The sequence below is a fragment of the Aspergillus niger genome, assembly GCF_000002855.4.
Source record: "Aspergillus niger supercontig An01".
Taxonomy (NCBI): Eukaryota; Fungi; Ascomycota; class Eurotiomycetes; order Eurotiales; family Aspergillaceae; genus Aspergillus; species Aspergillus niger.
Window position 1 is genome coordinate 1,625,221 of NT_166518.1, and position 25,996 is coordinate 1,651,216.

General features: G+C 50.5%; 4 protein-coding genes across 4 annotated transcripts; 1 reads left to right on the plus strand and 3 right to left on the minus strand.

Annotated features, from left to right (window-relative positions):
* Positions 1-249: 249 nt before the first annotated feature.
* An01g06930 (uncharacterized protein) lies at positions 250-8,237 on the minus strand (the record flags this gene model as incomplete). The annotated part of the gene is made up of 9 exons (XM_059749003.1): positions 250-1,651; positions 1,731-2,062; positions 2,131-2,493; positions 2,560-3,436; positions 3,497-4,800; positions 4,901-5,772; positions 5,840-7,712; positions 7,776-7,831; positions 7,874-8,237. The coding sequence occupies 9 exons, from the start codon at positions 8,235-8,237 to the stop codon at positions 250-252; spliced, it is 7,443 nt and encodes a 2,480-aa protein (XP_059603208.1).
* Positions 8,238-9,768: 1,531 nt separating this feature from the next.
* On the plus strand, positions 9,769-11,522 carry An01g06940 (uncharacterized protein; the record flags this gene model as incomplete). Its single annotated transcript, XM_001389080.3, has 3 exons — positions 9,769-10,592; positions 10,661-10,894; positions 10,973-11,522. The coding sequence occupies 3 exons, from the start codon at positions 9,769-9,771 to the stop codon at positions 11,520-11,522; spliced, it is 1,608 nt and encodes a 535-aa protein (XP_001389117.3).
* A 380-nt stretch (positions 11,523-11,902) lies between these two features.
* Positions 11,903-19,315, minus strand: An01g06950 (uncharacterized protein; the record flags this gene model as incomplete). Its single annotated transcript, XM_059749013.1, has 11 exons — positions 11,903-12,730; positions 12,790-13,104; positions 13,157-13,705; positions 13,799-16,045; positions 16,094-17,772; positions 17,803-17,953; positions 18,021-18,118; positions 18,172-18,296; positions 18,348-18,656; positions 18,714-19,188; positions 19,243-19,315. 11 exons carry the CDS (start codon positions 19,313-19,315, stop codon positions 11,903-11,905), a joined length of 6,849 nt encoding a protein of 2,282 aa, XP_059603209.1.
* A 3,949-nt stretch (positions 19,316-23,264) lies between these two features.
* An01g06960 (uncharacterized protein) lies at positions 23,265-24,359 on the minus strand (the record flags this gene model as incomplete). Its single annotated transcript, XM_001389082.3, has 1 exon — positions 23,265-24,359. One exon carries the CDS (start codon positions 24,357-24,359, stop codon positions 23,265-23,267), a length of 1,095 nt encoding a protein of 364 aa, XP_001389119.3.
* Between the last annotated feature and the right edge of the window lie 1,637 nt (positions 24,360-25,996).

A 25,996-nucleotide genomic window follows, 5' to 3' on the forward strand; every position in this document is an offset into this window, starting at 1 on the left:
TACAATATCTCTTCTTCCGTCATATTGAACTACTCCTTAATATTATGTTATGTTTTAGTGTAAGTATTATCCCGTTCTAATATTCCATTGTATAACTCTTCCCGTCACTCGTATGGTACTGCATATGTGATACTCCATGTTAGGACTATTTCTGGTAGTAACCCTGCAGATTCTCAATAAGTACAAAGTGCAGGACTTGAGTAAACGGAAGGCGCGGAATAACAGTCACGATCTTCATGGCTGCGACTCTCACGGGGCCTTCATTTCCAGATAAGCATCCCCTTCTGCCATCGTAATCTGAGAGATAAATTTCTTCTTCAACGCCTCAATCACCAATCTTCCTAAACTAGCAATGGACCCCGCATTCAAGATTTCCAATGTGCTGATCTCAATGCCGCCTAAACTTCTCTTCATCCAGTTCCGGATCTCAATTGTAACCAGGGAATCGACACCCAAAGCGGTTAGCGATACATTCACGTCCAGGTCATCCAATGGCTGTAGCATGAAGGTGTATATTTTGACAGCCATTTCCCGCGTCACCACTTCCAGTGACGCAGGGTCCTTTAGCACAACCTCCGGATCAGCTTCCACGGATGCCATAAATGCCTTGAGCGCATCCGCTTGACTACCGTTACTACCATTGCTGCTGCTGGATGACTCGGTGTCTCGGTTGTGGTATAGTCCCATGCGAGCATCCTTTCTCCATATGACCCGGTTCGTTGGGTCAGAGAGTCGCTTGTCGCACCGGAGCCCGATGGTCAATTGGGTCTCGTCGCTGTCTGCAGTCGCACTGCTTATGGTGGCCTTTACAATAGCCCACTGAAGAGAATCCAAGAGGTCCTTTTCTCGGAGAAAGTACCCGCCTGCAGCGCGAAGGGCCTCGGCCTTTCCCACATTCTGAGTCAGATACCCCACGTCGTCCATGAGGCCGATGTGCAAGATTGAGGTGGGCAGGCCCAGACTTCTCCGGTATTGTGTGAAGGCGTTGAGGAATGTGTTGCCTGCAGCGTAGTTGGCTTGACCGGGAGTTCCAAAGGACCCGCTGATGGATCCGGTTGCGAAGAAGAAGTCTAGGTCGCTTGGCATCGCGTGGTGTAGGTTCCACGTTCCTTGCACTTTGGGCCCGACTGCGGTGGTCCAGTCTTGGAGGTCCATTTCCATGAATGGCTTGTCTCGGAGTACCATTGACATTTGGAAGACCCCCTTGATTGGTTTTTCTGCAGCTTGGGTGATGCGAGCCACGTCCTTTTCATTCAAGACGCTCCCTTGAATAGCTCTCACACTGCATCCTTGCGATTCTAGTTCCTGGATGAACCGTCGGTCCTGTTCCGAGTTTCCGGCTGATCGGGAGAAGAAGACAAGGTGCCTAGCTCCTTTCTCGACTAACCACGTTGCTACTGCTCGGCCCAGACCGCCCATTCCTCCCACGAGTAGGTATGATGCGTTGGCCTTCATGGTTAAATCTGGGATAATTGGAGCGATTGGCAGTTCCCGGCCTCCTTCAGGAATAGTCACGACGATCTTTCCCATGTGTGTCCCTTTCTGCATGTAACGGAAACTGTCTTCAATATGACCAGCAGAGAAGGTTGTCCTAGGTGCGATGGGTTTGATATGTCCGGCCTCGAGCATTTGCACCGTACGAGTGAGTAGACTGGGATCATTAGGTCGGGTCAGGACAGTGGTTCCTAAAACACAAAAGACCTTGGGGTACACGAAAGAATAGGACTTACGGGTGACATCTCGCAGCGTCGAATCTGGCGAGATCGATACCGATAAAGCTTCTGTTCGCTTCAAAGATGTCCATGCTCAACTTAGCTTTTCCAATAAAGTCTCTTTTGCCGATCTCGAGCATCTTGCCGTACGGAGCTACACATTCCCAGGATGCATGAAGAAGCTCACCCGACAAGCTGTTGAGCACGAGATCGACGCCGCGTCCATTAGTGTGGGCAAGCACGTCCTCTCGGAAGGAGGTGTCACGGGAATTAAAGATGCTGGCACGCGGAATGTTGAAGGTCTCCATGAGATATCGAACTTTATCCTGATTTCCGACTGTTACATATACCTGCACAAAATGGTCAGGCATTAGTTCGCCACGTGAGTCCAGCCATGTCATTGAAAACAAATGCTTACCTGAACCCCACCAATACTTTGGCAGACATTGATGGCTGCAATTCCAATACCTCCACATGCTGAGTGTATCAAAACCGACTGGCCGCTCTGCAAGCCACCGATGTCCACAAGCGAATGAATGACAGTAGCGTAAACACATGGCATCGTGGCCGCTTCTTCGTATGAGAGGAACGATGGGATCTTCGCACATCTCATAGCCGACATGGTGATCCGAGTAGAGAAGCAGTTATCATCGAGGTAAAAGACTCGATCGCCCACCTGGAGATCAGTCACTCCGGCACCTACGTCTGTGATCACGCCCGATCCCTCGAGTCCAATGCCAAGGTTGTTAGCTTCCACAATCCCCATAGCGAGAAGCACATCCTAGAATCCCAAGATTTGTCAGTAATTACGAGAAATTGAAATCACGGGAAGAGCGGTGGCGCTTACTCTAAAATTTAGGCCTGCACAACGAGGCTCAACGACAACTTCCCCATGGCGAGGTTCGGTTGTGGGGAAAGGAATCCACTGCAGTGACTGTAGCAGACCTGGACGACCAATCGCCAGTCTGACAGCGCCAGGCTTTGACGCCATAAGTTCCAGGTCCTGTGCCACCGAGGCTGGCTGATATCGGCCAACATGGACCACTCCGTTACGGAGGATGAACTCGGAATCTGCATCCACTGATGCCGTCGAGTCATGCGATTGGATTTTGCCCAATACACGCACGATAGCCGGATAAACCTGGTCATCGACGCGGTCGACTTCCAGGGTCATAAAAGAGAGGAACTGTTCCGATCGCAATGTTCGAGCGAGCCCTAGGGTCAGACCGAACCCCGGAGTAGAACTCACATCCTTTTGGGCCGGCCGAGTGACCCATAGTATTTTGCTATCTCCTCGACTGGCAATAAGATCCTGAAAGGCCAATAGGACTTCATGAGATACGCTTTCAAAGAGGGGACTTTCGAGCTCCAGCACTGAGACAATGTCTTGATCGGCTGGTGCTCCCTCTTGAAGGGTTCTCAAGTCGACCTGATAACCATTATCGATAAGAGACTTCTGGAGGCGGTCAACGTTAGTTGTAGGTACGTTGCCAACACTGTGAAGAAGAGTAACACGACGAGGTCCCAGAATGGACTCCCGTACAGGTCGGGAGATAATATTGGCGTTGATGTGGTATGGGCGAGGGCCATCATAGATCGCCGCCTCAACCCCAGAGAAACCGGCCATTTTCAATGCCTTGTTCCATTCTTCTGGTGTCAAAAACGGCTCATTGACTCTACCGTCAGTTTCGCCCAGCCACCATCCCGGAAGAATCCCCATAATCCTATTTTCGCTGAATTAGCTTTCACTGGGATAGGAGTAGCTGGGAACATAGCACACTTACAGGTTCACCATTTGCAGCTGGGGCGATAATTCCTGGAGAAACAGATAGCCCTCAGGTGCCAGCAGCTTACGCACGTTCGCCAGAGTTGCATTAATACTGGGAGTTGCATGCAAGACGTTGCCTGCGATGATCAAATCGTACGATTCTGCCTGGAACCCTTGCTCGATCGGGTCCTTTGTAATGTCGAGTACCTTATACTCGATCCCTTCGTATTCCTTAAACCTCTCCTGCGCTGGGACAAAGAACCCAGCAGAGATATCAGTAAAAGCGTACTTCGAGTACATACGCTCACGTCTTGGGGTGGACGAGGTGGTTAGGCCCCGCAGGACAACTGCTGTGCCCCCTCCAGTGCCAGCCCCGATTTCCAACACTCTCAACGTGGGCTTGGTATGACCTGCAACAGCGAAGAAATCAACAGAGTCAGTTCGTGACTCGACAAAATTGTAGTAGTTGGTCAGTCCATCGCGAGCTTGCAGTACTTCGATTCCCTCCACCTTTCCCTGCATAATAGCAGAGCAGTTATCCACTATCCTGGATATAAGCTCAGCTGCGCTTGCGGCATCAGTGTGCGATAACAACTGTTTCAGCTTGAATATCAACGCAAGCCTAATATCAGAATCCAGGGATAGCAAATCCTTAGCATTCGGAACCAAGTCGTAGCTATTGCTCGAGGCTCGACTTGTTTGCCGATGCATCCACGAGCGATATTTTTCAAGATGCTCAATATCACAGACTAGATGAGATGTCTGAACGTTCACTTCAATGAGACTGAGTAGGGCCATCTTCTCGACGAGCTCGAGCTCAAGAGAATCAATATGCGAGCTATCGCTGGCCTTTATCAAAGTCCTCATGTCGGCTAGGTCGAGATCTGGTTTCCAGTGTAACTTTGCTGCGCCAATAGGGTCAAGATCATCGGCTGTATCCACCTCGAGGGGAGAAAACTTCCCTCCGACTAGGGACAAGAAAACTCCCTTATCGGACTTGGCTACTACTCTTCCGGAAAGAACGCCAGCAGAACTGATGGTGGCAACGGCCTCCGCGACTGCATCATTGTCACTCCTGCCGCCGCAGAGGTAGAGCTGTTCGATTTTTGTCGGAACACACAAACGGGTTACACGCCGGTAAATCCCATCACAGCTAGCTGGGAACAACAGCTGCAGGCAGTGATCAATGGTCGTAGGGTGAACAGCGTAGGTGGACTCGGAAACCGCGGTTGGCAGCAACCTGGCAGAGGCTGTGGTTCTTGTTCGGCAGACAAGAGACGTGGGATAATCCGCGGAAGCATGGCCCATAGTTGAGACCAACTTTCGTCAGTATGGGATATAAATTCTCGGTTGAACGGGGATGGCTGGGACACGGCAAGGGAGACGAAGAATGTGTAGCCCCCGTCCTGATCTGTCCCACGCAATGTTTAACCCAGGCAGTCTTATTGTATGAGAATATACTAAACTCCCACCAGACAGAGTCCAGGGTAGTTGTCAACCTGACCGGACGAAGACTAGTGATCATCTCAATCGCCTTTGACTCGGTCAATACCAATGCTGTGTGCACCACGACATCCCGGAAGGTAGATTCATGGGCAGATGATATCTGTCGGATGGCCTCGCCTGCCATTCCAAGGTACCCTGCGCAGGGGAATATGATATCGTTGATGACTTGATGATCCCGAAGCCATGGTACATCTTCTAGGCGAAGGACGTTTCGCCATTCGGGCTGCAGATCATTCCCCTCCAGTATTCTAGATCCCAATAGTTCATGATGAGGGAACTCGCGGAACCTCCAGTTTTTGCTCAATCTGCTTTCGGCCCAGTACTCATGAACGTGCTGCCATTTGTATGATGGAAGATTGGTCAGCAGGCACCCACTCGGGCAAATATGTCCGAAATCCACTGGTGTATTGTTCAAGTAAAGCTCCCCAGCCATATGCAGGATGGATTCGGTGCAGTCCTTGCCACGGATCATGGCTGTGATGTAGCTGTCGTTGGACCGATTAGCAGCCTGCAATATTTGACGGAGCGGTCCTCTTAAGGCACCATGTGGGCCGACTTCGAGAAAGGTGTGCTCAGAACATGCTTCACTCTCTACCAAATGACTTACGGCACCGTAAAAGAGTACGGGGCTTTCGAGATTTTCTCGCCAATAGCTTGCGTTCAGACACCCCGCGCCATTTATCCTCGTTGCGCGGACGCTCGAGAAGAAGGGCACTACGGGAGCTTTGCTGTCAATGCGATCACGTAGTAGGTCCTCGAGGAAGTCGCCAATGTCAAGCATATGGTCTGTGGGTGAAAAGTCAGTATACCATAATCTCAAACAAACTTAGTGAACTGGACTGAGGTCACATACGAGAATGGTAGGCCATCTCGACCTTTAGCCTTCGAACCAAGCACCCCGGTTCCTCAGTCCGAATGATTTCACAGGTCTTCTCGAGAGCTTCGAGATCTCCTGACAATGTTACACTATGCGGACTGTTCTCGCAGGCTATCAATGTCCCCTGTCTCAAATATCGTGTCACTTGCTCACGGCCTAGGCCGATGGCAGCCATTCCACCAGGCCGTTGATATCCTTTCGTCACGTACCCGCGGTAGTAAGCAATTGTGATTGCTTCCTCGGCCGTGATTGCTTTTGCAGCATATGCCGCTGCAATCTCTCCGCTTGAGTGACCCACAACCGCGTTCGGCCGGATGCCCCATTGACCGAGGAGGTTCACCAAAGCCACCTGAACAGCCGCCACTAAGGGTTGAGAATACTCTGCTTTGGGCAGGTTGCTATCTTCTTCCGGTTTGCGCAGTTCATCTCTGAGATCCCACGAGGGGGCATGCTCTAGCTTCGCTAGCACGGCGCCTAGGTAAATTATGTCCTTGTCAAAGGAAGGGTAGTCATCCATCAGCTCCTTGGCCATTCCTGCCCATTGTGCCCCTTGTCCAGTGAATACCATCGTTATTGGTGATGTTCTCTTCGCCTTCGTTACAGGCGAGAACGTGAGGGGTCCATCTGAGGAACTGGTAACACAATAAGCCCGGTTCGCCAAGTGCTCTCGTCGATTGCACAAAGTGTAGGATATATCAGCCATCAAAGAAGGATTTTCTCTGATGTATCGTTCATGCTCGACTAAGCTTTCTTTTAGGGATGCCGGGTGTGCTGCTGAGAATACATGGATGAATCTTCTAGAACTAGGAGGACGCACCAGTCTGCAGGGGTCGTCCGTGTCCTTGGGATGAGTTGTGTGATCGTTTGTATGACCGTTTGTATAACGATCATTCAAGGCGCCGGCCACATACTCGCTACTAGCGGTGGCAGCTACAGTCGCTTGCAGAGACATCAGAGCAACACTCTCGAGGATGGCGTGTGCATTTGCGCCGCCAATGCCGAATGAATTTACACTCACTCTTAGCGGTTTACCGGATGGCCACGTCATTGGGTCAATTGGAACCTCCATGCTTGCCTCCTGGAATGGGATCTTTGGGTTCGGAGTCGAGAAGTTTATATTCGGAGGGATGGTCATGTTCTCCAATGCCAACACGGCCTTAATGACGGAGGAGACTCCGGAAGCGCCCTCGCTATGACCCAGGTTCGGCTTGACACTTCCAATATATACCGGGTCATTATTCCCTCCAAATACTCGTGCAATTGCCGTAGCCTCGAGGGGGTCACCGACGGGCGTGCCTGTGCCGTGTGCTTCGACAAACACGGTCTCCCTGGGGTCAAGCGACGCCTCTCGATATGCTCGACGGATCAATGCTTCATGGCCTTCAGAGCTGGGCATTGACATACCCGGCGTCTTTCCATCACAATTAGTCGCAGTAGCTCTGATCACGGCGCGGATTTTGTCGTTGTCTTTTATTGCCTCAGAAAGGGACTTAATGTAGATGGCGTTAATGGCTTCGCCCCTGGCGTAACCGTTTGCTGCCGCGTCAAATGTCTTGCAAGAACCTTCCGGAGATAGCACCCCTTGCTCTGTCATAGCGATGGACATTGTAGGTGAGAAAATGAGATTTGTGCCTGCAACAAGTGCTCCTGAACAGTCACCTGCACGAATGGCTCGAACAGCGTCATGCAAGGCGATCAAAGACGATGAGCACCCGGCCTTTATGGTGAAGGAGGGGCCTCTCAAGTCGTATTCGTAGCTAATGCGGTTCGAGATGGCAAAGTCATGTCCACCAGGGATCCGATACATGCCTGCATCCTGAGTATCTTTCGCATGGAGGTCCAACCAATCCTGACAGCGGATAGGTTTCAGCGTCAGCTCTTGATCTTCATAACCTTGTCCTTATCAACTTACTTCACCCCAGACTCCAACGTAGCAGCCGATCTTGCTGCCGCGCCAGCCCACTTGACCTGAAGATTGCATGCATTCGTATACGACTTCAAGTAACATACGTTGCTGTGGATCGATGTCATCTACCTCCTTCCGGCCCATCGAGAAGAAAGATGTATCCAGATGTCTGAAATTATCTGTCTCTGTCAGAAAATGGCCATGTTTCATTGCTATCGATCCAGCCCGGCCTGTGGGACTGTAGAACCCGTCCACGTTGAACCGACTCTTGGGGATCTCGCCCCGCGTGGATCGCTTCTCCGTAATGAGTTCCCAGAGCTGCTGTTCTGTGTGGATATTCCCCGGCAGCCTCACGCCCATGCCAACAATCGCTATGGGCTCCAAAGAATCAACTTCCTCGGGGGTTCCCGGCTGACTCGAGCGCTCCACAGAGGAGATCTCCCAGGGAGACGAGTCTTGACTATCCATGGTGAGCAGGCGAGCGATAGAGACGTGTAACGCGATAATTGATTAATATGTGAAAAGTGCCGACGACAATGAGCAGCGCAACAAGATATTTTGTCATGGTCATGAGGTATAATGGCGATATATGATATGTGGCACGGACGGTACGTTAGAGCCAGACGCATCAGTCGGTCACCTGTGCAGGTCGGTACTACCGATGTGGTCCATGTACACAGGTCAACCGATTAGCCGCCAGATCCGCCAGAGAACGGAAGCCCATGCCTTCGAAGGTGTCATGGTTTCGCTGCCAGGTTTCGATGGGGTTTCGGTTGCCCTTCTTGGATTGCCGATCCGGAATGCAAATCCGAAAAGTCCATGTCGGCTTCCGTTCCACTTGGGGCGAACGCACACTATCCCACTTCCGATAGCCTGGGAGAAGTCGTCTGCGGGGTATCATCCTTGTTTAAACTTGCTGGGTTACCCGTGTGAATTATAGTTTGATTTCCAGCAGTATGGTATTGTAGGGTTTAGCCGGTTTTGGTGTTGGCTTCCATTGGGGATGTAGGACGATTGGTTTATCCACGCCGTGGCACATTAGCGGCCCACATTTCGCTCACTGTTCCCAACCCTAGTGGAGACGAGTATCTATTCCGTGCCAGCTAGTCTGATAGCAAAGAGTCCTCTTTATCGATCATTTGCCATTCAAACTCATCATTCATTAGAGCCAACTTATCCATCCCGAGCACCTTCTCCATTTCTGAGCAATTAGCGGCTTTATTGAATTCAGCGGCCGCCCTGGAAGTTGTTATGGGACTGAGATAGGGGAAGAACACATGGCGCGCCATCGTCGAGCAGAGTGTAAATATCCCATCTGCATGTATTAACAGCTACCCAACCCAGTTTCAGCTTTCTGGAGCCATTCCCTCAGTGCCAGATAGTCTGTTTTAGACCTCGCTTCCTAATGTTATTTGTGATCATTACTGCCAATTCTTTCTGTTAGTATCTCAGCGTATGCATATGCCATCTTCATCCTTGCAAGCTAATTGGACTTTTCCACGCCGTCGCCGAGGATTAAACCGGTCTCAATTGAATTCACTTCGTAGAGTTAGAAGCGCAACTGTTTGAGCTGGAGAATTTTTGACTCCTGATTGTCCTTGATTTGCTGCAGACTAGATCCATGGGTCATGCATATTTACTCCTGACAGAGCTTGCATGGTAGTTTGTGATCTAGCTGGTAAGACGGGGCTAACAATCGTTCTGGTTCGATTGAAGATAGTTTCCCTTCTATGTGATTTTATCAGGATTGAATTTATTGGTGTACGAGTACTGACCGTCACCCAGCTGAGGAGTTCGGGCCGGCCGAAAAGAGCGATGAGGTTGCCTATATCCTTAGTGGTGCCGCTACGAGATAAAATGGAAGGACCCATTATAAATCAATTGATCACTTTCATTTATTCACTTTCATTATTTATATGATAATCGGTGGAGGGCGCACTCCATATAGAGAATAGTTAGGGCAAATGAGTCAGGGCGGGTCCAGTGCGGGGACTCCGCAATGGGTTCCAAAATTATATGCTTCTCGGCGTCGCCATCTCCAAATTTTTCGCACACTACCGCCATGTCGACGACCACCACTGCTGTCACCAGTGAGGTCAGCTCACTACGCCTCTCCGCCGAGGAAGTCCGACTTCCAGCTCCTCGCGATGACCGAAAGTCGCGCTTGCAACAAGTCGTCGTGATCACCCAGCTGTTTGCCGTCACTCTCACAGCCAGCGTAATCAATGGCTTGGTGGTAGTCGGACTCCCCACCATCACTGCAGACCTCCAGCTGCCTCCTTCGCTTTCCCTCTGGCCCTCCTCGGTATGCAGTCTCGCCACGGCCTCTACACTTCTTCTATCCGGCTCAATTGCCGACACCATCGGCCCTCGATGGGTGGAACTGGTGGGATCTCTCGCCAGCGGTGCATTGATGCTCGGACAGGGCCTATCGCAAACTGGCATTGAGCTGGTCATCATGCGAGCCTTCCAAGGTGTGGGCCTCTCAATGCACCTTGCATCATCGGTGTCCATCGTCACCCAGCTTTTACCTCCTGGAAAAGGCCGTAACCTGGCATTCTCCTGCATAGGCCTGAGCCAGCCATTGGGCTTCTCACTGGGTCTAGTAGTAGGCGGCATCCTGATCGACACTATCGGCTGGCGCGCAGGCTGGTACATCGCCGGAGGAATCACTCTCTTCTTCACCGTCATCGGACTGTGGTCATTACCAAAGAGCCCTGTCCAGCGAGATGGACACATCCTCCGCAATGTGCGGACCAAGATCGACTGGGTGGGAGCTGGACTAGCTTCAGCATTCATGGCCTTGCTCTGCTACTTGCTCGCGTGAGTATGCCCTAAAAACCTCAAAACACAACACTATACCCCAATCTAACCCATATACCCCAACACAGTATCCTCAGCGCAAACCCCTCCCGCATCCGCTCCGCAGAAAGCATCATCATCCTCTGCGTCGCCGCCATCGCCCTCCCCACCTTCATCACCTGGGTGCACTTCCAAGTAAAGCGCGGCAAACCAGCATTGATCCCCAACGCACTATGGAAGAACACCTCTTTCTCGAGCATCTGCGCCACAGTGGCCCTCTCCAACGCAGTAATCAACTCCATGGAACTCTTCGCCAGTCTATTGTACGTCCCCCAACCCCCAACCCCCTACCCCACACACCCATTCCCGAAAACCCACTAACAAATCCACCCTCAAACCAGCTTCCAAGAAATCCAATCCCTCAGCGCCCTCGGCGCCTCCATCCGCATCCTCCCCAGCCTAATCGTCGGAGTCCTAATCAACCTCGTAATCGGCTTCTTCGTGCACCGCATCCCCGCCTACTGGATCGTAACCATCACCTCCTTCTTCTGCGCCCTCTCCCCGCTCCTCATGGCCGTCATCGACCCAACCCAGACATACTGGGCGAATGCCTTCGTCGCGCAGCTCCTGCAGCCCATCAGCGCGGACGCGCTCTTCACGGTGGGGTTGATCGTCATCACGAATGTGTTTCCGGATGATACGCAGGCGTTGGCGGGAGCGGTGTTTAATACCTCGGCGCAGTTTGGGAGTGCATTGGGCATGGCGGTGTTGCAGGTGATTTCGACGGTGGTGAGTGAAGAGAGGGAAAAGGGTGGGGAGGGAGAGAAGAAGGCGTTGATGGAGGGATATCGGGCGAGTTTTTGGACCATGTTTGGGTTGATGGTGGTTTGTACGGCGGTTGGGTTTTGGGGGTTGAGGAGGTCTGGGAGGGTGGGGTTGAAGAGGGATTAGTTTATTGGTGCAGTTTCTAGGTATGTTGTTTGTTATCTGGGTGTAAATTATAGATTGTGGACTTTGCTTTGGGGTGTTGGATTGGGAAAAGTGTCTTTATTGCTTCTTCTTTAGACTGGGATGTTCTTGTTCTTAGGGTTACTGTGGATCTGCAGGAAATGGCTTGCAGAGATGAAAATGATAGACTATGACAGTTATGATTAAGCGATTGGAAAACATACTCACACTAATATTACGCGAAGTCTTTCTATCTTACAAAAGTTGAATTACTTGTGATTAAAACTCTGACATTCTTGTCTCACATGAGAAAATGTTCATCAGAATTCCTTTACCCCCTTCGATCCCTCAAACTTTCCACAACAGTCTTTGGAACCTCCATATCACTCAGCACCACCCACCCCAAGCGACTCAACCGCCTGCCTCGTCAACCCCTCAAACGTCATCTCTGGCGCAGTGAATGCATGAAAACTCAACGTCAGCCCAAACTCTCCGAAAAGCCACTGCTGCAACTCCGACCCAATCATACTATCCAGTCCATACGAGGCAACAGTCCCTTTACTAAATTTGATCTCGTCAGTGTCCCTACCCAGCATACTGGCACATTTTTTCACAATCCGGTCACCAACGCGGGCCATCAACGTCTCATGATCAAGCTCTTCACCGTCACCAAGAACATCCCCATCTGGTTTCGAAGCTCTCAAGGAGTCCTGCAAAAGGTCCAAGTCTCGCTGCACGCCGCGGAGACGAGCATCACCGTGCCAGAATAGACGGTTCGTGCCAGCGGAACGGTGCAGCAGGGAAGGGTCAAGCCCTAGCACGAGATGGGTGGGACTGTTCGGGGACATGGCGATTTCGAGACCCTCGAGCATCTCTATCTCGTCAATTCCGTAAAAGCCTAGTCGCTGGAGGGAGTCCTCGACGTTTTGGTTTTCTGCCACTACTCCGACGTCGAGCAGCATGGGTAGCGCTATGGAGCAGGCGGGTAGACCGAGGGACTGACGGTATACTGCGAATGCGTCAAGGAAGCTGTTGCCAGCACTGTAGTTCGTCTGGCCAGGTGTGCCTATTGTACCCGAGATCGAACTGGTCATGACGAAAAAGTCTAGCGGGGCGTTGATTAGGACGGAATGGAGAATTTGTGCTATGCGGATCTTGGGAGTAACGGCAGCTTGGTATTGTGCTGCTGTCATGCCCTGTAGCAGGCCGTCCTAATAGCGGATTAGCTCACGTTGTATATTGAAGTTGATAACTACTGGGCTTGTTTTACCTGCAGCACCATTGCAGCATGCACCACACCACGAATCAGTCGTTCTTTCATTACTCGCGCGATAATAGCTCTCATATCGGACTCATTGCCAGCATCAGCCCGAAATACATGCACCGATGCGCCAGCCTTTTTGGCAAGTTCAACGGTCTGGGCTGCCTTTGGCCGCGTTGCGCCTGAGCGTGACACGAAGACAAAATGTCGACATCCTTGCTCGGCCATCCAGCGGACCAGACTGCTTCCAAGGCCGCCGAGCCCTCCAATGAGTAGGTATGCTGCATCGGAGTAGAATTGAACCCGCCGGTTCGAAGGTAGTATCTGCTGTTATTAGAGCTTTTGTCACGCGCGGCTGAGGAAAGTTGTCACATACCTTCACAGAACTTTCACCGTATCTGAATTGCACTGCCGCATTTACCTTTTCGTTTGAATCTGAGGATCGATTCGACTGGTGGTTAATAGGCTGCGCGGGCAATTGATCTATGCTGTACACTGGCACATGGGACGTCCAGATGTCCTTGTTCCTCTTCAAAAACTCCAGCCCATCCTGTAGGATTTCAGCCGCCATCTCTGGTCGTGTACAGAGGGATTCATAGCCCATAGGCAGAAAAGAAGCACCCTTGCTGAAAGGTCGTGGGTCCAGTGTCCCTTCTATCTCCCCATTGCATAAGAGAAACCGACCGGCCGCTGATATGTGTCTCCATGCCTCTTGGCCAGCTGCCGAGAACCGATTGCTTATCACCAGTGAAATTTCTCCAGACGTAGCTTCGAGGACTGGCAACATATGAGATGTATACAATTCCTCAACAACAACAGTCGGAATACCAGACGATGAGGCTTCATATAATTCGTCACTCTCTTCTTGTGTTTCTACAACGACAGTGATCCGGGCATTCAATTCCTTACTGAAGTTGATTGCCAACTGCACAAATAATAAGGGCATATGTAAAAGCAGAATATGATCGTTCTCATGGGCTCTTCCTAGCCAGCTCATGCAGAGAAGGACTTTGCATACGGTTGGAAGGGTAGCACAAAGGAACGCTGGGTCGAGACCCTCACATTCGAAACAAGCACCTTTCTTTGCCTTTACAATGGCTTGATAGCCATTCTGTGCGGCGAGCGTGACCATCTGGCCAACTGTATCTTCACAATGGTTGGGGATTGCGTGGCCGACAACGATGACCGGTTGCTTCGTGCGTTGGTTAGGACTCCAACTCTGGTATTCTGTCATCTCCACTTGGAGACATATTTCGTCCCCCTCGGCGTCAATCATGTATTCCTCATTTTCCCTGAAGACCAATTCGCTATTCACAAACTCGCTCTGTAGCGGTATGTTCGGTGGTAGTTTCACCGTCTCATTATCTTTCGGAGATGTACTGGGGCATGCCCAGGGCATCAACCGATTGGTATGTAGAATTCCTTCATGAAGCCAGAACTCTGTCTCGTGGCCAGAGCTCCGAGGTGCTGCAGCTCCCAGGACTGTCAGCATAGCCTGTGCGATGCTATGAGGAGGCTCTTCCTGATCGATATCCAATGATAGGATCTTAGCCCCAGGATTCTCGGATCTGACAACCCGCAAGAATCCTAGACTCAGCCCGCCTTCGGCCGTACGGCCTTGGTTGGTCCCCAAAGTGAGCCAGAGAAGCACATTCTCCTCGGAGAGAACTAGCTTCTTGAGCAAATCAAATTGTGTCTCCGAGGGATTTGACAGAATGCAACCATCAACGTCAAGAATAACCGTATGTTGGTTTGATTGATGATTCGTCTCGTGCAGTTTTACTACATCGACAGATATTTTCAAGACCTGTAGTGCTTTCATACACTCGTTCACGAGATGTTGGTTCGAACTTTCTTTGACCACCAAGGTGACCGCTGTCGGCTCTGTTTCTCGATTAATACAATGTTCTAACTCCTGGGAGAGTAGCAGACTAGTCTGTGAGACAGATAGCCCTAAAGCTGGCCTGGAGATCATGGGAGGACAGTCCAGACAGCTGCTAATTCTCGATGTGTTTTCGTCCTGCATTAGGAGCATTCTACCGGTGGGCGTCAGGATAGACTGTAGTTCTTGGATAACGTCCGAATTTGGCTGACCCTTGAAAACGACAAGGTCATGTTCGCCCTCCAGAGTTGAAGATAGCTGGGATAGGTTTGGTGAGAGCTGGATTACCGATATATTCTCTGGTAGAGTGAACACTACTTTCTTTTTCACATCCCCGTCGGACATCTCAGCAATCGTTAAGTTCGCAATAACGGGAACATGGCGCGCCACGGCCTCTATCAAACTATAATCGTCTCCTGCAGAGACGAACGCTCTTTGTATGGGCCGCTTGTGGTTAACCAGGCCAATTAATTCGACGACAGCCTCTCCGAGCGACTTGTAGGGCAATTTTCCCAGAGACTTAGATGCATAGTCAATGTCAGGTTGCCACCGGTATTGCATGTACTTCTGGTCCGGAATGACCGCCGTCGAGCGAGCCGACCAGCTCATCTCGTGCTCTTTGAACCAAACCCCCTTACATTCCAAATTCGGGAGCCCGTTCGAGCTAACCAGTTGTATGTGTGACCGGAGAAGGGGGCTCTGGCACTCGTCCGTCCACGCAAATCCATTTCCTTCAGCCTCTTCTGGAGAGGCAATGGTTATCTCTTCGACCCGCATCGGGATTGTGCTGTACGGCATGACATTATATCGTCCCTTCTCGAAGGAGATAATGGCCAGCTGGAAACAGGCATCAATAGTCCCTGGATGCAGAACATATCTTGATTCGCCGTCGATTGATCCGCTCTCTTGATCCAAACCGATGGTACTTGCTGCTGTATAATCCCGGCCATTGGAACTGACCTCTCCTAAGCGCTGAAAAGCGTGTCCATAAAAGACTCCAACCCGATCGAATGTCTTATACCATCTGTCGGGGTGAGTACGTTGATGAAGTTTCTTAATCACCTGTTGATGGCACTGTCTGGATACATTGAGCTTTGTCTTGCGAGGCGTTATATGGCCACTGCAATGGGTGGTCCAGTTATTGTCCAGAAGAGATTCGACAGTGAATGTAAACCAGTCGGATCCCTTATTACTTTGGCGCGACAATCGGGTCACCACTTCAATTCCATTGTCGGTATCTGGTATCACAAGCCCTTGCTGGAATTCAATGTTCTTCAAGCACGTGCCATTGCTCGGACTGAACAGTGTATCACTGATCTGCCTTAAGGCTTCGATTGCTATAGCAATGTACGCTGCACCGGGCAACAAAACCTCGCTTCCAACCTGCCACTTAAGTTAGATAAGAAGCAAGAATCTTAATGCCTTACTCACGCGATGGTCTCTCAGCCACGGCACATCTCGGAGCCGTAAAATATTCTTCCAGACATAGATCGTGTTTGAAAGCCCTGCAACTCGTCTGCCTAACAGGTCATGCCGAGGTTCTGATTGTTGGCGCTGCTCCTGGCTTAGTCGTGTCTCTCGCCAGTACTCCTTCGTATAGTTCCATTGGTAAGAGGGCAGGTCAACTAGTAGTCGTGGACCTGGCTTCTTGCACAAGTCGTGCATAATACCATGCCAGCGAACACTGTAGCCGGAGAGGAACAAACGGCCGGCGACTCGCAGCAAGTCATTGCAAGAGTCAGATCCTCTGATAATAGTCGGAATGTATTTGATTCTTTGCGTCAGGCTATTAGCCGATATTATTTGTTTCAGTGGTCCAGAAAGTGCCGAATGAGGTCCAATCTCGACAAAGTGACTCAACTGCTTCAGTTCTTCTATACTCTTGAGCTCGGTTATGGCTGCATGAAAGCGGACCCTATTGATGAGATTTTTCACCCAATACCTGGAGTTAATATCATTCTCGTAAACCTGTCTCCCCGTAACAGAAGATATCATTGGGACGCGGGAGAGCCGCTCTGAGGGAGCTGACGATCCAGCTTCGGAATCTGCCTCTCGAAGGAGTTGCTCATAAAGAGGAGCAATGGCTTTCATTGCAGGCGAGTGGTAGGGCCTTCCTGTTTTTAGCACCCTCACAAAAACCTCAGAGGCCTCAAGCTGCAATCTAAGTTTCTCAGTTGAACTCTCCGAGCCGCTGAGCGTCACGCTCTCGGGGGAGTTCTCGCATGCGATAACAACGTCTGTATCACGAATGTAAGGCTCGATCCTGTCCATGCCGACTCCGACAGCAAGCATCGAGCCTGCAGGGCCTTCTTGTGCAACTGCTTGGCCGCGATAAAAAGAGGTCGCAAAAGCTTCCTGGGCTGATAGCATACCTGCTGCATATGCTGCAGCAATCTCCCCAGAGGAATGCCCCACAACAGCAGATGGAGTGATTCCCCACTTCCTTAGCTGATCAACTATGGCAATCTGGAATGCTGTACACAATGGCTGTGCAATATCCGGCTCGGCAATGTGTTCTGAGTCGATGTTTCCGACTAAGGCCTCCTCAATGGTCCATCTTACCGGCGGCTTTAATGTTCGTAGATACTGATCCAGGGATCTGATAGTTATCTTGAACATGGATAGAGTGTGCATAGCGTCTCTTCCCATGCCAACCCACTGGGCACCCTGTCCCGTGAAGACGAAGGCAACCGGACCAGAAGATTCTGCCACTCCAAATTCCATGCTTTGCTCGCTGAAGCTCGGTGTTTCTTTATTTTCACGAGCAATGGTGAAGGCTCTATGGGTAAAGTGTGTTCGACGGCAATTGAGTGTGTAGGCCACATCTTGGAGGTGATGATTGTCGACAACACAAGCGTGTGCCTCGATATTCTTCTCCAGTGTAGCTCGATCGTGTGCTGTGAAACATACCAAAGCCCTGCTAGGGCTTGAGCTCTCATGCCCTGTTTGTACTCTTGTCTGTCCATGGTCGGACTGCGCTGCCTCCAGTATCAGATGGCCGTTGGTGCCACCATATCCGAAGGACGATACCCCAACCCGCCGGGTAAGGGGGCTCTTCGGCCACAATATCGTATCCACATTTACTTTAACATTCCATTCTTCCTCCTTGACTAGTAACTGTTAGACTTGACTGTGCCTACTCATTTGTAAAGGTATGGTGTACGAACGAGCCGGATTGAGTGTCTTGAGCCCCGCTACTCCAGGGATGACACCGGATTCTACCATCAGAGCCGCCTTGATCACAGCAAATATACCACTGGCAGCTTCACTATGGCCAATATTCGCTTTTATCTTTTAATAAAATATTATAGTTTCAGTTTTTCCGCATGCCTTAGAAGGATTTGCAGGAGAAACTCACAGCTCCCAGCAGCAGAGGCTGCTCGCGACTCCGTCTTTCGTTCATTCCGTTCGAAATAGCTTTGACTTCTATGGGATCGCCAACTGGTGTGCCAGTCCCTAAGAAGGTTTCAGCACCTCTTTGCGTTCTGCAATCCATTACTCGTGTTTACCATGGCATTCAACATAAACTGTGTCCGTTGGATCTAAGCCGGCCCTTTTGTAAGCAGCACGAAGGACTCTTTCCTGTCCCTCTAGGCTTGGATGGGTAATCCCTTGGTTCGTCACTTCGCCGTTTCTATATCGGTCAGTCACTCATTACCTGTCTTGGGGCCCTGAACTCTCTCACGTATTTAGCGCTGAGCCACGAATAACAGCACGAATCGGAGTACCATCGCGAACCGCATCACTGAGCCTGCGTAGATAGATGGCGCCTGCTCCTTCGGCACGGCCATATCCGTCTGCTGCAGCATCAAATGTGTGACAGGTGGACGTTGGTGATAGGATTCCCAGCTTAGCGGTATTCATGTGTTGATCTACTGAAATGATTAGATTCACACCTCCCGCAATTGCGGCGTCGCATTCGCCTGTCTGAAGAGCCAGGCATGCCTGGTGGATAGCAGTCATAGACGAAGAACAAGCGCTATTGATCACGGCGCTAGGATTGTCTGTCAGGTTTGCCACGATTTAGACGCATAGTATAATCATCACTCACCTTGGCCCACGCAGATCGAAGATGTTACACACTCTCGCGCTAAGAAGACCAGGATCAGTTCCTGTCGCTGCATACTCATGGCGAAAGTCCGGTTCGCGATGGAGCATTTGTTGGTAATCTGATGTGAAGCAGCCCACAAACACCCCAATATCTTTCCCGGCAACATCTTCCAATCTCAGGCCGGCGTTTTCGAGACATTCATATGTAACTTCGAGTATGCGCCGTTGCTGTGGATCCAACCACATGGCCTCAACCGGCGTCATACCGAAAAAGCTAGGATCGAAGTCATGAGGACTGCCGTCAAGGAAGTAACCGCCACGAACATTGAGACTACCGGGTCTGTTCAGGTTTTTGTGGTAAAACGCATCGATCTTGAACCGACTTTCGGGCACAGTTGGTGTCCGGACGGATGTTTTGTTGACCAGGGCGTCCCAGAGTCTGGAAGGGGACGTAATAGATCCGGGAAGACGACAGGCTATGGATAAATCAGTATACGAAATATTCTGTGGGGGTGCATATTCATACTTACCCATCCCTACAATGGCAATCGGCTCGAAGGAGACATGGTCCCCGGGACTGCCATTTGCAGTCGAGGAGCCCATAACTGAGATATGGATGGAACTCGCTAATGTGGTATGGAAGATGTTGAGATAGGCTTTCGGTCTGGGTGTGGTTTCATCAAGAATTCTTTTGTGTGCAGAGTTTCTGAAAAACAGGGATGAGAAACTTATATCCTTCAAGGCGAGTCCCGCTCTGCCATCACTCGCCTCACACAGGTACTATGGTGCAGCGCACGACTCAAGCTTTAATGTTCTTCAGTCAACGGCCCTTACTGGGGAAGGTCCAACTCTGAGTTTAGTCCACAACATCCACATTCCGCACCTTGCCGTATCAGTATCCACCGTTCCTCTCTCTCGCAGGCTGGTTGGTTTGATGGATGACATGCGTTCAATGAAAGCGATAGTTTAACATGACTCAGTCCAACAGTAAAAAAAGTTTCATAGTTAACTGCCATTGATTAAGTGGTTTCACAAGGAAACAGACGAGGTACATACTTTTGAACGTCAGCGTCCTCTGCAGTAGAAAAGATGGCGTAGACGCCGGTCCCTTAGGAATGATCATCGCGTATATGCGAAAAGAAACAAGGCACATCCCTAGTTTCGCCACTATATAAGGTGCCATAATCCGACTGGTAGGGGTATCATTTCCCAGTCACGCTCATGGGCTTGATGGATTCCTTGAGTATGTGGCAGGGCCTTCGAATAACGTTGGTGAATGAGGCTCACACTTACTTGAAATCTGGATTCATGATACTCCTTGCATTCTTCATGCACATGGCTACTTTAGGCAGTTCAGATCCACGTGGCAGCTGCCCTTTCGAGGTGCAATTCCACATTGAGGTTGCCAATGACAGGCACTTACAGATCTCAATGGCCAAATAAGTCTTTGGACCTCACACACAGAAAGGTCACAGGGGGTGCTGAAATGGGACATGGTCCAATCCGACGGCCAATATGCTATGGGTTGGCGGGATGCTCAAGCATATCATCATTGCCGAGAACATAATATAGAGTGAATATGCACCAGACCCCTTTCCGAGCTGTATACATTTTCTAGAGGTGACCACCTAGTTGGTAGGTGCCATTTTCGTTGTATTGTCTTGCCGGCGATGTCCACTGTGCCTGATAAGTCCCTGGTTGTTGATAGCAAAGAGGAAATCTTGAATAACATTTTCAATTCGAAGCAGCTAAGTGGAGATTGACTACATTTGGAGGTTCAACTTCGATTCTTGGCTTCTTTCTTGACATGCTGGTCACCTGACACTCTGTCTTTTTGCATTGCTTTCCTTCTTGGCCGCACTTTCCATCTTCCGTACTCATCTTCCGGCTGAAACTCTCAGCCCCTTGTTTCCATCAATAGCTACAGACATAGGCACAACGATATAGCCAAGGTGAAATTCATGCGGTAGTCATTACGTTGACTCGCATGAACACCCAGAGAAGCACATAGAAGAAAGTAAACTCTGGCAGTCAGTACCTTTGCAGTCATCAGCGCACTACCTTACTAATTATAGTTACGCCTATCACCTTGTCCATCCGTGTATTTGGTACATCTATGTGACACAAAAAAGAACGCTGATATGCAGCAAGACGCACGATTCTCTCCAGGAACCTTGTTAAATCTGGTTGTTGTAGAGCCTCGTCAGGGAAGCACCAGAACGGTGTTTACATTCGCCACCTTAACCTGTTATCTAGCTGATATTGTTACACATGATACACCAGACATGGATTCGCGTCCCGCTTAGCAGATGCAGAAGCTTAAACAGATCTCCACAATTAGTCTCACGTGGGAGGACAATCCCTACTACAGGCATGCTGGTTCAAGGATTAACCGTGTGACATCACATAGAAGCCAGTCCGATTGGAGAACCAGAGGTAAATGATGACGAGCAGAAGACGACTGGTTGTAAGTATGCTATCATTATCATCCAAGCGGACACGAGATGAGTGCTGCAATTGAACCTAAACATTAAGTACCACGATCAATCGGATCAAACCCTAGCAACATGACTTCATTCGATCCTTCCACCAAAAGTACCAGCCCTATACGAACAATCCATGCATAACCGGACGTCAGCCCACTTCGTAGTCACAGTACTATAGGATCTGTGGATATCTACAATCTCCTACCGTTATACACATTAGCATCCTAACAATGTCAACGTTCTCGCCAACTGAGATAACCATTAATCTTGCGACCGGTATTCACCTATATCAGCCAGAATAGGAGTTTGAAATGGCTCTAATAATGTTATATGCAATGTACGTTTACACGAATATGCTCCCACAAAATTACAACTGCAGTGGGAATCTAAATGATCGATAGGAATAACGAACCAGTTATACAAATGGGAATACTCACCTTCCTCCTTCTAATCCCTCCATCTCTTCCACAATCCCAGTATACCAAGTTAGCACCTGCAATAGTATAATGAAACAACATTCCCTAACTTTTGCATCTCCATCATGAAACCCCAAATCACAAAGCACATTTTAGACCAACTTTCCCCCACAAAACGAACCCGAAGAAAGAGGCGTCAAACTACACATACACACACATACTACACACACATACAACCCCCCCTCCATGAAAGTCAACCATTCCAACAAGAACAACCCACAATCAGGTACCATCACCGCGCACAAGCACACCAAACAAACCACTACTTACTCTTAAAGAAACAATCCACAATAACCCCACCACACCCCTCCACAAGCATCAAACTGAATCCCCCCTCCCCCTGCACTACATTTTCCCGGACTCGGTAGATGTCAAAACACCCCCAGCCCGAGCTCACAATTCTGACCCCGAACCGAGGTGCATCATACACAACATCCCATTGCATGACAAACCAATTCCAAATCCACTAGTATATGCAGCATAAACGAATAAATGAAATGAATACCCCTCACTAATCACAAAAGTCGTATAACACCCCTAATCGAGCAGACCCCTCCGAAACTAATTCCCGAGCAACAGAAACCCGATGCTACTCCGTACTTTCCAAGTGAGGTGAATGACACCCGGGACGTTCCGAGTAGCCAAGCCCCAACCCAGCCCGCTTCGGGAACCGGAACGGAAATGTAATAAGGATTGTGTCTAATTGCTCGGCTCGAAAGCAAGCCACTACCACCACCAGTTAATTATCCAACGCTCGGGGATCTCGTACACACGGGATGGATGGGAGTTGGATCGGAAGGTTCCGCTGAGATACTCGGGTGGTTTTATTGGACGAGGACCCGAGATTACTTAGTACTTTGTACTACAATTACTTTACTTACTTACTTACCCTTTTTCTGCTCATTTGTGAAGGTTCGTTCGGATGGGAATAATGACAAAGGAAAATTGAGTTTCTCGAGTCCGACCGCACGCGGCGACAATGTCGTCACGACTCGCTACCAAAGTTTTTCGAGAATGGTACATAATTAGGAAATGCTTCGACGGTTAAGTTTTTACTACTACTCGTGACGAAGTTTATTGGGTTACTGGGAACGATCATTGGGTGGGTGGGAAAGAAACCGGCTGCAACATTGCAGGGTCGTAGTAGATTCCATGTAACCAAAATCAAAATCAGACTCAAAGCAAAAGTCTAAAGTAACCCGAACCTATCCAATCCATCTAACCAGCCCAGTGGAAGAGACATCATTGGTATGTGAAATGTGTATGTGAACATGAGAGGGAGAGAAAAAAAGAAAGTGACGCTGCATGGCCTTGCATTGCCTAGCATGCATGTGCACGTTCGTCCCATGGGTAAGAAAGCAAAAAACCCAGTCTAAAAGAGTCTCCAAAAAAAAAAAATTCCAAAACAAAATCAGTCGACTCGCTGATGGCGATTTTTTGTGGCCCAGGAGCGACGATGGATATCAATAGTCCAAACCCGTAAGCCGTAACATGCAAAGAAAATGTCTAACATCGATCAAGATGTGAACAAAATGGGTGAAAAAGAGGTGTGGGGAGAAAGGAATAAGCAAGCGCCGATTTTTAATGCGTTTACTCGACAGCAGAGGCACCGTCGCCGTGGAGGACGGGGTTGACCTTGGGGTTCCACTTGAACTTGAAGTCCTGGCCGAGCTCCTTGCGGACGGCGGCCTTGACAGCCTCCAGGACGTTGGGGAAGACACCGAAGTTGGCCGGGTTGTTGTCGTCGTTGTCCTTGCCCTGGAAGACACCGGTGCGCACCAGACAGGTGTTCCAGCCGTGCATGTTACCACCGCAGATGTCGGAGGCCGGGTTGTCACCGACCATGTAGATGTTCTCGGGCAGGCGGTTCTCGTTGTGGATCTGCTCCATCCAGGCCTTCATGACCTCATCGGCGTAGGTGTAAGTGGCGCGCTCGGGCTTGCCGTAGACGACACGCTCCAGGTCGACACCGGTGAGGGCCTTGTACTGAGCCTCAATGGAGATACGGAAGAGACCCTGGGTCAGACGGGGGGGACCCTTGTGGTCGGTAGGGAAGACCAGGTCACCCTGGGAGAAGTAGACCGGGATGCGGGAGGCAACGGGGTCCTTGGCGCGGGTCAGCAACTTTCCGTCCTCAGCCAGGAGGAGATCCATGATGAGCTGCATGTCAGTGGCGTAGTCGCGGGAGTCGGCGAACACCAGGATAGCATCGAACTTGATCTTAGAGAAGTCGCGGGGCTTGGCCTGGAGACGGTCCTCCTCGTGGAAGCAGCCCCAGGGGGAGATGGTTTGGTCCCAGGCGAGGATATCCTTGGGATGGATGACGTTCTTGAAGCCGTAGTTCTCAGCGACCTTGCGGATCTTCTGGCCCTCACCACCGCAGACCAGGACGGTTTCGTAGTACTCGGCCAACGCCTGCATTGGGGTGTGAGACTGGATGAACTGGTCGGTGGAGATGGGGCAGCCAAGGACCTCGGTGAGCTGGGCGCAGCGCTCATCCTCAGTCTTACCACCACCGTTGGTCAGGAGAATGTAAGGGATCTTGATGCCCAGCTCGTTGTCACCGTTGAGCATGGCGAGGGCCTCCTTGGCCTCGGGAATGGCCTCGTTACCGTGGGCCAAGACACCATCGATATCGAAAGCGAAGGCCATGTTCTTGGCAGCAGCAACCTTCTCCTTGGACATGTCCTGGACCTGAGAGGCCAGGATGTCGCGGGAAACATCCGCAGTGACCACCGAGGAAAGACGGGAGACACGGGGAGATCTGGGGATGGGCAGGGAAGTGCCGAAGGAGTTGCGGGAACCACGACGGTCCCGGGAGGAGGGAGCAAAGCTCAGGTTGTGCATGTACTGAGCAGCATCGCTGATGGAGCTGCGAGTAGCGGGGATCTCAACGGTGTTGCCAGCATCGTTAGGGATGGGCAGAGAGCCAGCAGCGCTACCACGAGCATCCCGGGGGGAGCGGGCACCCGGGGCAGGGGCAGCGTCCACGGCAAAGTCGGCGTCGTCAAAGCGAGGCATGATGAATTTCTGGGAAGGGATTGAGGTTGTGGAGGTTGTTCAATTAAGAGAAACAAAGGTGGGTGAGGATATAAGAGGAGGGAGAGGGAGGAAGACTAAGATAAGATAGGATAGGATGATATCACTCGGAGACGAAAACAGGAAGACAACCAACGGGCGTCACCTGCAGGCAATTGTCACCGGAGGAAGATGGAAGAGGAAGATGATGTGAAAGAGAAGGATGAAGATGGAAAAGAAAGAGAAGGGAGGCGAAGAGGACCATATATAACAAGCTTTCTTCAGCAGAGTACAGTGGCGGTAAGGTCCAGCGGACGAGGGGGAGAAGGCGTACCACCGACAAGGAGGTGTTTATCCTGGGTTGCAGCCATACGGAGACAGCGCTTCGGCCAAATCAGCCATCTGGATCCACCGACTGGGTTGGGAGGGGCGTATCATCATCCCTAGGAATTCTCGTCGTCATTATTTTACGGGGAGGTGATTAGCTGCGACATTTCGCAGTTTGCTGAAGGGAGCGGAGCCAACAATGGCAGCTCGATGGATGCAGTTTAGCTGCTCGTAGCAAGTAAGAATAACTGGACTTTACAAAAATGAAGTCCACTACTTTTCTAGGCAAGGTTGTGGGTGGAGCTGTGTGGTAATCTTTCAAGACTGTGACCGCTGGACCCTGGCTGGTGGTAATTTATGACATGCTCAATACTACGACATACGCAGACACACACACACACACATATACCAAGACACATAAGACACACACGCACAAATGCTCAATGCCATTCCTGTGCAGGTATCCAAGTTACTACTTTCGGGACAGATTCGGGGGTTTTCTGAGGCATTAAACATCCATCCCACACCAAGTGTCCCACTCTTCACACCACTTTTACTGCCGGCGCAGCATCGTGGCTGCAGATGGCAGCCTGAACTGCCCACCGCGGCGGGGCGGGAGGGCAACTGGGGAGTGGCATCACCGGATTCTTCGAAAGGTGATTGGACAGGCTGGAAATTTGTTCGCAGGACGAACCACCCAAGAAGGAAGAAGCTGCTGCAAGTTGAGTGGACAGGAGGGGGTGCCAGCGGGACTCTTGATGGGGAGTGATTCGTCGCTACGGGCATTCCACTCACGAACGAGCCACAGATCGCTGGAGCCGATGACGATCGAGCGGGCGGCGGCGGGTCAAACGCTCGCGCCGTTTCGAAACCAATACACCCAGTGATGTCATGGGCTCCATGTTCTCGTTTTTTTGGTAATTGCAATTTCCCCGTCTGGATGGGGAATCGGAATGAATTCAATGGATCCAGAAAAA